At 35.3% G+C, this 12,886-nt stretch overlaps 1 protein-coding gene across 1 annotated transcript; it reads left to right on the plus strand.

Annotated features, from left to right (window-relative positions):
* The first annotated feature begins 8,023 nt into the window (after positions 1–8,023).
* LOC132267051 (leucine-rich repeat receptor-like serine/threonine-protein kinase BAM1) lies at positions 8,024–12,209 on the plus strand. Its single transcript, XM_059768101.1, has 2 exons — positions 8,024–10,722; positions 11,408–12,209. Exons 1-2 carry the CDS (start codon positions 8,127–8,129, stop codon positions 11,887–11,889), a joined length of 3,078 nt encoding a protein of 1,025 aa, XP_059624084.1. The 5' UTR covers positions 8,024–8,126; the 3' UTR covers positions 11,890–12,209.
* The last annotated feature ends 677 nt before the right edge of the window (positions 12,210–12,886 follow it).

The raw sequence follows: 12,886 nt of genomic DNA on the forward strand, positions 1-12,886 counted from the left end.
AGAAAAGGAGTTTTTTTTTTTTCAAGGCAAGAAAGGTTGGAAGTTAAATTAGTAAGTGTAAAAAGTCAAAATCTAGCACTCCAAAATTCACCAGAGGCACTAACTCACTGAACTATTGGAACATATGTAAAAAGGCCAAACTATGTCTATTTTTATCTCACGCCAAACTAAGAAGTTATCAAAAATCGTTTTTTCTTTAAGAATTTAATTCTTAAAAATTATTTTTAAACAGACAATTTAATCATACAACAAAATTATACTTGGTAAGAGTTTCATAATTATTGTAGATCATCAAAGATATAGTTAACTATAAAGAAAGTATTAGATAATTCATAGATCATCAATACATAGTTAAGATATAGTATTTAGATACATCAAGGATTCTAACCATTAATATAAGGATGGAAACCAGTGACATGAATAGCAGTTTGTATTATAGAGAGAGAATATTTTAGAGAGAGAGAGAGGAGTCCAAAAAAGGTTAGGGGACAAAAGGAGCATCACACGAGACAATAAAGAAAGGTTTCAAATAGAACGTGTTTTCTGGGGTGGAATAGCATAGGGCTTTGGGCTTTTACCTGAGCCCAAAGCCTTCTAATTGTACGTGTAATTGGTTTTTTTAGAATCCAAAGTTTTAATCAGCGAATCTCTCTCTCACCCACTCTTACTTCATTTCCCAACAAACAAACAGCCCCCTTCCTAACCACCCTAATTACTAATGTACCCCTTTCACAGATATAGATCCCATACCACACATCTCATAGTTCCAACACTAATGGGCCCACAAGCTAGGTGAAATCCTGATCATCTGATTGTTGATCCAAGAGATTGGTTATCCATTGGATATGGGTCCTCTCCAGTCAAATCTCTCTGCTTCTCGGTACATAGCAGTCTTACCTTTCAGATTGTCACAATGGTGGTCTTATTTAACTTTATTACTTACAAATTTAGTTCTAACAAGATGATGAATTGCCGTCTTGTTACAAATTTTGTTTATATTATAAGGATCATCGTCTTATTCAACTTTATAATTTACAAATTTAATTTTAACAAGATGTTGGATCGGAGTCTTGTTACAAATTTAGTTTTCGACTCTTTTGAAAACTTCGATAAGGTTGTTCAAATTGTCACGATCCTTATCTTATTCAACTTCACCACTTACAAATTTAATTCTAATAGAAATTTCAAACATGAATTCTAACAAGACGAAAGTGAATCGATCAAGACCAACAATGTCCAGAAGAGATTTGGTTCGAAAGGATTCACTTCCCTAAGCCATTCTTGTTTTATGTTTCATCATTTTGCAAGTAATCCTAAATATCAATAGGTGAAGAATGAAGATCATAACATTTTCATCGGATGTCTCTGTTGAATCATACCCTGCCAATGTATAATGTTCTAAACATTGATGGATTAAAAGGGGTTGTATTGTACTTTTGATACTCTCCACCATCATCAATTTAAAAAAATAAAGGGTACCCAAATCATTTCTGTGATCAAAGTAGGCAAGTGAGTTGGTCAAACATTGTTCAGATAAACCTCTTGATAGCTGGGCAATGCATGGCTCAATTTACCAAAATAGCCCTTGGACGTCATGTGCTGGTACCCCAGAAAGGGACACTTGCTTGAAACCAATTAAATGTCCTCAATGTTGGAGGTGCAATGTAGCCATCACTATTTCCCCCACAAACAGTGTCCCTTTCTTTGGCATGGAAGGACTGTTTAGTCATTTTCTCTTCAAGAAAGCAATGCCATTGCCAGCTTCTGTTTTCCTGCTCATCTTTGGGACCATCTATATAAGAAAGGGCCTTTGTCTGTTGGGTGGGTCCCAAATTTGGAGTCACCCACATGGTCACCGAAGGGGATGTCATTTTCCAAGAATTGGAGGGTAATGTGGTAATTCGACAAGAAATGGGGACTCCCGTAATTATGTGAGTTGTAAAGGGTAGAGAGACAGAGGGATGGGGTTCTATTAAAACACTACTTCTCGTGTCTCTCCATGTCAGTCAACCTTATTTGACCAGCTTTATGCACCCAACAAAATTAGTACTCTTAATAATTACTGTTATTTTTTACTTTTTCTTTTTTATTTTTAATCTCTCCAAAATATCTAGAAGATTCCAAGGTTAAATGAAAATTAAAAAAAAAAACTTTTCAATTTTGATCATTCCTCAATCCCAACTTACGATAGATTAAATGGAAATATCAAGAATAAAAAAATAAATTAAATTGTTTTGAATATTTTAAAATTTGATTAGCATGAAAAGGAAAAGTTTGAAAAAAAAATACTTTTCAAAATTATCCAATTTTTTAATAAAATTTTCTTATAAAAAATACATAAAATTTTATTTTTTGACAAAATTTTATGAGCTTACAATTATGCTTTTTCTTTTATGGTTGCGATTTCTCATAATAAAAAAAATCATGCTAATCAAATAAACATTTCTTCTCATTCACTTTATTTTCTTTTACTTTTAATTTTTATTGTTAATTTTCCATCTAACCAAATAACCACCTACATACTAAGGGCATGTGGCCCAGTGGTATCTCATCTACCTCCCAAAGTAGATGATCTATGGTTCAAATCTCCAAATGAAAAAAGAGGGTGTGTGAGTGATGTGTGGTGCGAGTTTCTTGTCAATGAAAAAAGAGGGTGTGTGAGTGATGTGTGGTTCGAGTTTCTTGCCAATGAAAAATAAATAAATAAATAACTACCTACATTTTCAATTAAAATTTTTTTTATTAAAAAACATAGAAAATTTTGATTTTTTTGAGAAAATTTTATGAGCTTACAATTATGTTCTTTCTTTCATAGCAAGTTTTACGCTATTTAATGTGAGTTGCACACTGTGGAATATAATATGAATAAACAACCTAAAGGGGTGAATAGGTTCAACTTACTCTTTTATCTAATTTTTGCTTAAATTAAATTTAACTAAATAAAAGTAAATTAAACAATTTACAAAACAAAAATTAAGTGCAAGTAGTGTAAAGTATAATTTAAGAAATACCTGGATTTTTAGCAAGTAAAACCAATTGGAAAAACCTCAAAAACTTTCATGTTGTCCCAACTAAAATGATCAACTATGTATAAAATAAAGTACAATGAAATTCAACTTAGGCTCACACACTCTCACTCTACCAAGAACCAATTACTAACCGTCTTTGGTTTTGTGACTCCCCTGTTCAACAACTCTCGACCTCAAGTTTATTCTCTTGACTCTTATAAAATGATTACTAGCAGAGCATACAACACTCTACGAATGTTTTGACACTTTCAAAATGTGATCGATCTCTCATTTTCATCAAATCTGATTTTGCTGACGAATAATAAAAGCTCTACTTTTTCTTAATGGTATCAATAGATCTTCAATGGTTCGGACTTCGATAAGATAGTAGACAATATTCTAAATCACTCGTGTGTATAATATGTGTGGTCTCGAGATAAAAAATAAAATAAACACTCAAAAAATCTCACAAACTTGGCTCTATAAGAATGCTGAAAATTGTATGCAAAAAGTCGTAGAAAAACCTCAGTGAGAAAAGGTGTTTATATAGAATTTTGAAGCCCTACAAACACTTGGAAAACAAGTTTTATTCGTGCATTAAAGTCTCCGAATAATCTGAAAAAAAATGAATCACAATTGGAATATAATTGCAATTACCATATTGGCTCCAGTGTAACGCAACCGGTTCCGTTTAGGTAGTATAAAATTCAATAACGGTGAATTTGGAAAAAAGAAACGTACAACCGGTTCCGCTTCAAACGCGATCGATTTCGCTATGCCAGTGATATTTTTTTCTTCACAAACAAAATTTTGGAAATAAAGACTGCAACCAATTGCATTGAAGCGCGACCGATTCCAGTGTGGCAATGCACTTTTGAAATGTGAAACTTTCAAAAATTTCTTGTATAACACCAGACCTCACTGAAAGTAAAAATAACGTGTGCTTACCACCATACATTCTCTAACATGATGTTCTCAATCGAATCAAAATTGAACACATATTGGTTGCACTTGTTCCACTTCCGACATTGAGACTCAAAAATAAAACCAAAAATTACAACTCGATCAAACGCGTTTTGACACCGAAATTTGCCAATCACGAAATTAATATATCACATTTAAATCAAAAAATGATAATTTCTTATAATTTTCTTTTAAAAAAATTAAATCATGCTAATCAAATAGACAATTCCTTTAATTCGCTTCACTTTCTTTTATTTTAATTCTCATCTAATCAAACTAGGAGCCCAAAGAAATAGTATAAGGATAAAGACTTTCTTCTCACATTTTTTATGTTGAGAGTTTGAAGTTCCAAACTTTTTTTTGAGCGACATACATAAAAAAAATTGGTAATTACAGTAAAAGAAAACTGTATATATCGGATGGTAGAATATAAGGTACTTTAAAATACTCAACAATACCGTCCTCCTCCAGAAAAGAAAAAGAAAAAAATGGAATCTCACATCTCTAAATAATCCCACAAATTATGACTTTTGAGAGTAACTTTCTCTCTTAATGGAATCTTTCAAATCACCTACTACCATTTTCTTTCCGTTATAAGAGGGATGAAAAAATAAAAAATAAAAATATGCATGATTTATGTGATATATATCTTTTTAAAAAATAAATTAGTGGGAGATATTCATTCGTGGAGTTAGACATTCTACTAATTAGTATGCGACCAAATTACCACTCCGATTATTCAATTGTTTCAATGAATTTAATTTTTTAATATAGATTAGAACACCTATCATTTTGTATTAGATTTTTCTTTTTATTCAAAAGTAAAATAAATAAATAATAATTTCAAACGAACAAAAGTCAAAAAAGAAAGAATAATCACTTTTAAAAAAAAGTTATAACGTCAAAAATTAGATAAGTCTCGTTCTTTCTTCTAAGATCCTCGTAAACGAATAAACACTTATAGGCATCATAACCAAAAATGTTTCATAATATTTTGTTGGGACAATTCTTGAATTTTGTTTTCTTGTAATCATATCGATGGTAATTTTCCCAAACATGGAAATAATTGGAGTCCCACTTCTTATCTAGAAAAAGTAAAAAATTACCTAAACCAAATTTATGTTGTCGAGTTAATCTTAAGTATCAAGTGGGTGCTAAGTGACAAATGATCTTGTTTCATGATAAATCAATGGATGATATTTCGTGTTACATGTGAAGTGGACCCACCAAAACTAAGCTTTTCTTTTGGTGAGATTCGTCGATCGGAATATATTGGTGGGCTCCATTGCCCAAACCCATGCAGACAATGTGACCATGAAAGTATCATGCCCATCTAATTCCCTCTCCCTGCAATTCTGCATTGTTTTTGGCATTTAGGAATTTGGACACGAGTAATTAGCTTTCTTAGATGCCCAAAAAAAAAATTTCTATTATTTAACATTTTCAAATAATTTATCTAAATTTGAAAGAGATCTTATAAATTGGGAAAAAGGACTTTATTGCATGTCGAGTGAAACTGAAATGTGATTAAAAATATTTTTTGAATAATAAATTGATTGAGCCGAAATTATGAATGTTCACGGATGTTTTTTTTTTATTTATTTGTTTATTAACAAATGGTTAGAAGTTAGATTAGTAGATGCAGAGAGTCGAAGTCCCGACATTCCAAAGTCCATCGAAGACACTAACCCACTGGACTATAGAGGTATCTACCACAAATGAATATTAAACAACTTTGAATTCACAAAATTAAAAGAGATTTGTTAAAAAAAAAAAAAAAATTAATTAATTAATATTCGAATTGTTGATTAACAACATGACCTTTATAAAACCTAATATCAAAAGGAAATTAACATAACAAGCTTAAAAATCAACTCTCCCAAAATATATATATATATAAATTTATGAAAAAATAAAATAAAAAACCCAATCACTAAAAATTACTAGATATAAAAATTCAGAAAAATTGGAGTTCATTTTGTCCATGAACAAAAATTTCAAAATATTCAGCAATTTTTGTATAGGAGTTAAAAATGTAATTTTGAGGTCCTAAACCACTAAATTTGGCCGCAAATTAACATGATCCACTAGCTACATACCAAAGGTATTGTGGCCTAATGATACCTCCTCACATTTCAGTGTAAAATGTTAGGATTCAAGTCTTAAAAGAATAAAATAAGTGTGTGAGTACGTTTCTTACTAATAAAATTTTAAAAAGTTTAAAATAGAGAAGAAAAAATAAATCCACTCGCTACACTATTTTCAAGGACAGTCCAAATGGAGATATTATGAAGGTTTTAGGTTCCAATATTATTCAAGGAAAATAATTTCGAAATGTCATCAAGTGTTTGTTTAGTTTAGTAGACATATTTAATCTTCAACAATAGATTTGTGTAAAGTGAAAACCAGATAATAATATTAAAAAACAAAAACGGAGGTAATATTCGCACTCTATTTAATACTTCATCCGTCTTAAAATAGTTAGGTATTTGAAAAATATGACTCACAATTTTTATGAATCACATTTTTAAAAATACCCAATTATTTTGAGACAGAAGAAATAATAAACTAAACCACATTTTTCAAAACTTGAAGATCGCAACATAGATTCTTATACGGAGAAAGAGGAGAGAGGGAGTCTCATAACCTTTTCTCTCTAATATTTTTTTACTCTTTCTTTCTACTTCTGCCTTGTTAGTTGTCACTAAATTTAACACTTATCTTAACACTAATCCTAATAATTTCGGTTGAGCAAATTTATTTTTGTTGTTAATTTACAACATGAATAGTCAGTTGGCATAAAGTTTTACATAAGATCGATGTGTTTGCTTGGAACAAGTTTTACATAAACTCGTCTCAATTGACTATTGGAGCGGGTTTGAAGTAATCCTAATATGGTTATGAATGAGTTTGAAAATAAGTTTAAAATTCGCAAAGTCACAAATCCATCCTGATTAATAATTAATATATAAATAATCATTCTTTTATTACCTATAATATTTTTTTCTCTATTTCTTATGATAATTTTCATGATTGTGAAATATTTGAATATACTAAAAAATAAATAAGAAAATTTAACTTAAATTTTTTGAAGTTTGATTGTTTTTTCTTAAAAATTATGTATATTGACACGTTCTGAAGCCATCTCGACTCCAATGCGAAGCACCTCAAATTAAGTTTTGAAAAAAAAAATTTCATTATCAGAATTAGTTTAAGAAAATGGAGGTTCATCCGAACCCGCCCCATTAACATTCCTGCTTCAACTTCTGGGGTCAAAAACCTCTTCCCCGCAATTAGTCTTGTTAATGGATTATGTTTCTGTTTGAATTTGATCTAATACCGTCTAGAGAGCCATGGTTTGAATTGAAAAATTAATTTAAGACTCATTAATTATCAGAATCTAATAATCTGTTAGTTTAAAAGAAGACGAATTATGTTTAATCCAATCAAATAATATTTCGATTTGACATAATATAATGCCAAAATATACTTATATATAATATATAATATTTCTTAGTAGATTATCCAATGTTATAAAATATAATGCTTACATATTACGAATGTTTGTTGTCATTATTTTCACTTCTTCTTATGCACGTATTATTGTATTTGTGGTTTAAAATTTGTTTATGAAAATTATTCTTAGTTTTTTATTTTTATTTAGAATACTTATATTTTAGAGAAAAATAATTGTAGATAAAAAAAAAAAAAAAATTAAGAAGTGAGTTTAGTTTCTCATTTTCCTATATCTGTAATTACATATACTCTCCCCTTTCCTTACAATTCCCTAAAACTTTATTTATTAAAAAGAAAAATAAATAATATCAATTATAAAAAAAATTTAATCAAAATTGGACTAAAACTTATTTATTAAAAAGAAAAATAAATAATATCAATTATAAAAAACTTTTATTCAAAATTGGGTATTAACACTTTCCCTCGATTATCAAACTCGAACCAAAATAGAGAAGTAGTAAAATCTCCTTAATACCCTTTCCTTTTCCAAATTATATTTAAAACAAAAAAGTAGAATAAAACCACGACTCCCCTCTGCTTACTGATCTCTCACTCTACTCTCTCCCTACCTTCTCCCTCCCTCTTCTTTTCCCTTCCTCTCTCTAAAAACAATAGCAGGGGAGGAAAAATCCCAAAAAAATGCGATTCCTTCACATTATTCTCCTCCTCCTATTAAACCTCCACGTCCACAGTTCACTCGCCGCTAAACCACCATTCGTACCGGAATACCGCGCTCTGCTCTCCCTGAAAGCCGCCATCACAGGCGACGAACAATCGTCTCTCTCGTCGTGGAATATTTCAACCAGTCACTGCACGTGGGCAGGCGTCACGTGCGACGCCCGACGTCACGTGACAGCCCTCAACCTCTCCGGGCTCAATCTCTACGGCGTCCTCGCCTCCGACGTGGGTCACCTCCGCTACCTCCTGAACCTCACCCTCGCCGCCAATCAGTTCTCCGGCCCTATCCCGCCGGAGATCTCTTTCATCTCCGGCCTTCGATATCTCAACCTCTCCAACAATGTCTTCAATGAGACGTTTCCGAGTCAACTCGCTCGACTCAAAAACCTCCAAGTGCTCGACCTCTACAACAACAATATGACCGGAGACCTCCCCGTGTCGATATCCGAAATGTCGGGTCTCCGGCATCTTCACCTCGGCGGCAACTACTTCACGGGAAGCATCCCGCCGGAGTACGGACGATTCCCGGTGCTGGAATATCTAGCAATCTCCGGCAATGAACTTGGCGGCGTGATTCCTCCGGAAATCGGCAACTTATCGACGCTTCAACAGCTGTATATTGGCTACTACAACGCCTTTACCGGAAGCCTACCGTCGGCTATCGGAAACTTGTCTCGACTCGTTCGATTTGACGCCGCGAACTGTGGATTGTCCGGTGAGATTCCCCCGGAAATCGGGCAGCTTCAAAACTTGGATACACTATTTCTACAGGTGAATGGACTGTCAGGACAGTTGACGACTGAGCTTGGCCAATTGAAGAGCTTGAAATCTATGGATCTGTCTAACAACGTCTTCTCCGGCGAAATACCGGCGTCATTCGCCGATCTGAAGAACTTGACCCTTCTCAATCTGTTCCGAAACAAGCTTCACGGTTCGATACCCGAGTTTATTGGAGATCTGCCGGAGCTGGAGGTGTTACAGCTTTGGGAAAACAACTTCACCGGAAGTATACCCCAAGGTTTGGGGACGAACGGGAAGCTTCAGCTTCTCGACCTTTCGTCGAACAAATTGACCGGAACTTTGCCGCCATTCATGTGCTCTGGTAATCATCTCCAAATCTTAATCACTCTCACCAATTTCTTGTTCGGTCCGATTCCGGAATCGCTTGGCCGGTGCGAGTCACTGACTCGGATTCGAATGGGAGAGAACTATCTCAATGGGTCGATTCCAAAGGGTCTGTTTAGCTTGCCTAAACTCGTTCAAGTTGAGCTTCAAGACAATCTTCTCTCTGGAGGGTTTCCAGAAACAGATTCAATAGCTGTCAATCTCGGGCAGATTAGTCTCTCCAACAATCAGCTAACCGGCTCGTTGCCGCCCAGCATCGGAAACTTTTCAGGTGTTCAGAAGCTACTCCTCGACGGAAACAAGTTCACCGGCCGCATTCCGCCCCAAATTGGGCATTTGCAGCAGCTTTCAAAGATAGATTTTAGTCACAACGGCTTCTCTGGTGAGATCACGCCGGAGATGAGCCAATGCAAGCTGCTGACATTCGTTGATCTTAGTCGTAATCAGCTCTCGGGTGAAATCCCGACTGAAATCACAGGTATGAGGATCCTGAATTACTTGAATTTGTCACGAAATCACTTGGTTGGAAGCATTCCATCATCCATAGCTGTTATGCAAAGCTTGACATCAGTTGATTTTTCGTATAACAATCTATCTGGATTAGTTCCTGGCACTGGTCAATTTAGTTACTTCAATTACACTTCATTTCTTGGCAACCCTGATCTTTGTGGTCCTTATTTGGGACCTTGCAAAGATGGGTATGCCAATGGCACTCACCAACCTCATGTTAAAGGGGGACTCTCGGCCTCATGGAAGCTTTTACTTGTCATTGGATTGCTTGTGTGCTCAATTGTGTTTGCTGTCCTCGCCATCCTTAAGGCCCGGAAGTTCAAGAAGGCGAGTGAGTCTCGAGCATGGAAGCTAACAGCTTTCCAACGCTTGGATTTCACTTGTGATGATGTCTTGGATTGCCTGAAGGAGGACAACATTATTGGGAAAGGTGGTGCTGGCATTGTTTACAAGGGGGTAATGCCCAATGGCGATCAGGTTGCCGTGAAAAGGCTTCCGGCGATGAGCCGGGGGTCCTCTCACGACCACGGGTTCAATGCAGAGATACAGACTCTTGGGAGGATTCGACACCGGCACATTGTTAGATTACTAGGGTTTTGCTCAAACCATGAGACAAATCTTTTGGTTTATGAGTACATGCCAAATGGGAGCTTAGGTGAAGTGCTTCATGGCAAGAAAGGGGGCCATTTGTATTGGGATACAAGGTATAAGATTGCTGTGGAATCTGCAAAGGGACTTTGCTATCTTCACCACGATTGTTCACCGTTGATTCTCCATCGAGATGTGAAGTCTAACAACATCCTTCTTGATTCCAACTTTGAGGCTCATGTCGCGGATTTCGGTCTTGCCAAGTTTTTGCAGGATTCTGGCACCTCGGAGTGCATGTCTGCTATTGCTGGTTCTTATGGATACATAGCCCCAGGTAAAATTCGAGCTCTGAAGTACTTTGAGAAGTATGAATTTTGTGTTTTGGTATATAATCAACTGAAGTACTTTGTGAAGCATGAATTTTCTGTTTTGGTGGATAATAATATTTTAACTTGATTGCTTTGAAGTCCTTAATTTATCAAAGATCTTGAATTTCAAAAACTGATTTTTGACTCATTTATTAATTACATTGAGATCTTGCATTAATTCTTTCCTATACTTTTTATGTGTTGTAGCTTAATTTGACTTTGTGTTTCTATTAACTTAATATGTCCTCTGTTTTTTGTCTTTAAAAGCATGTGAGTTTGTAACAATCAGTGTCTTTCTTTGGCTTTGGCATTAAATGATGATTGGTAAAGAACTGTTGAGGGACATGAATTTCATGGTTGTTGATGTATAATTTCCAAGTGATGGATCTTTTATTCAATGAGGGCTCATATGAAAATGACATGGAACTACTTGGTACATCTTATTAAGTAGCTATCTTGCTTTAAACTTATCAAAAAAAAAGTAGCTATCTTGCTTTAAGTGCAAAATCCAAACAATTTGGCTCCCAACAACAACAAAAAATATTTTAAATGCTATCCAGCTGACAACCTAATTGTTGAATATTGAAATTGTTTAGGGGATTATATGTTGAAATGAAATTTGAATATTGAAATTATGGTTGCTTTATGCAGAGTATGCTTACACTCTCAAGGTTGACGAGAAGAGCGATGTGTATAGCTTTGGTGTAGTTCTCTTAGAGCTGGTAAGCGGCCGAAAACCAGTAGGGGAGTTTGGTGATGGTGTAGACATAGTCCAATGGGTCCGAAAGATGACCGATGGGAACAAGGAAGGGGTGCTAAAGGTACTTGACCCTAGACTCTCGACGGTTCCCCTCCATGAGGTGATGCACGTATTCTACGTTGCAATGCTCTGCGTCGAAGAACAGGCTGTTGAGCGTCCGACAATGCGGGAAGTCATCCAAATGCTAACAGAGCTTCCAAAGCCACCCGCCAACACAAAACAGGGGGGAGACTCAACAGCCACAGAATCCTCCCCGGCACCATCCACTGCCTCGGAGTCTCCCAGCACGGCAACTAAAGATGCAAATGAACACCATCAATCACCGCCACCACCACTGCCTCAATCACCGCCACCCGATCTCCTCAGCATTTGAAATGTTGTTCTATTGGGATGGGGGGAAGGATGTGTTTAAATTTCCATGTATTTTGGTTAGCTTTGTTCTCTGTGTGTGTTCCTTGTTTGTAATTTTCCTTTTGGGGGTTTTGGGGGGGTGGTTTACTCTAACTTAAAAGGTGTTAACCTTTGAATGTTTCTTTTTAGTGTACAGTAGGATTGGTGGGGTTTCTTTTTCCTCTATATGAATTTGTCTTCATGAAATGTTGTTGCTGCCCCAATGTTTATGGCACTACTGTTACTGCTCCAGACCTGCAAGTGAAACTAGGAGTAAATATTCAAGAGAGTTTGGTGTTCTCAGTGATTGGCTATGACTTGGATGAGTTATTGGTAAGAGGCACATATTATATACATAAATGGGTAATATTATATATATATATATATATATATATATATATACACATAAATCAATACTGTGGGGCTCACTAACTGAGATTGAAAACTCCCTTGGCTTGTGGTTCTTTTAAGGACTTTATTTGAATTGAATTGTGGCAGGTTTCAATGAGTGCCTAGCTTACCTTTGATAGAAGTCAGTAACTCTCTCTTCTTTTAAAACCATTTATAGTTCACCTTAGACCCGCCATAACTATGTGCATGGGGATGGACCACACGAGGGGCTAGCTTTCATTTTTTGGGTAAATCAGATGGTGTCATGACCGATGTGCCTTAGGTGAAACCCCCAATTATGATAGTATTTCATTCGTCTTGCCATGTGATTCAAGTTGTTTATAAAGTGAGTGATTCGAGTAAATCTCAAATGTCTAAACTGTCCTTTGCATAGGGTCGGATTCCGGATGGATTTGGCTAAAATTCTACTTGTACCCTGACCCGTTGGGAATTCTGTCATCCAATCCCGCAAATGAGTTATTGGTATAACACTACCCTCATCCAATCCCGCAAATGAGTTATTGGTATAACACTACCCTCGTCTACACAAGGTATTCAGGACTCCATTGTTGTCTTGCCGCGGAACCAGA

This window comes from Cornus florida, unplaced genomic scaffold (assembly GCF_030987335.1).
Source record: "Cornus florida cultivar Cherokee Brave unplaced genomic scaffold, ASM3098733v1 CherokeeBrave_3.0.0_Hap2_Chr07, whole genome shotgun sequence".
Classification (NCBI taxonomy): Eukaryota; Viridiplantae; Streptophyta; class Magnoliopsida; order Cornales; family Cornaceae; genus Cornus; species Cornus florida.

Bases quoted from the DNA above. Each gene is read 5' to 3' on its own strand.
- LOC132267051 (XM_059768101.1), top strand. From the start codon at position 8,127: ATGCGATTCCTTCACATTATTCTCCTCCTCCTATTAAACCTCCACGTC. The intron at 10,723-11,407 runs GTAAAATTCGAG...TGCTTTATGCAG, and splicing joins TTATGGATACATAGCCCCAG to AGTATGCTTACACTCTCAAG.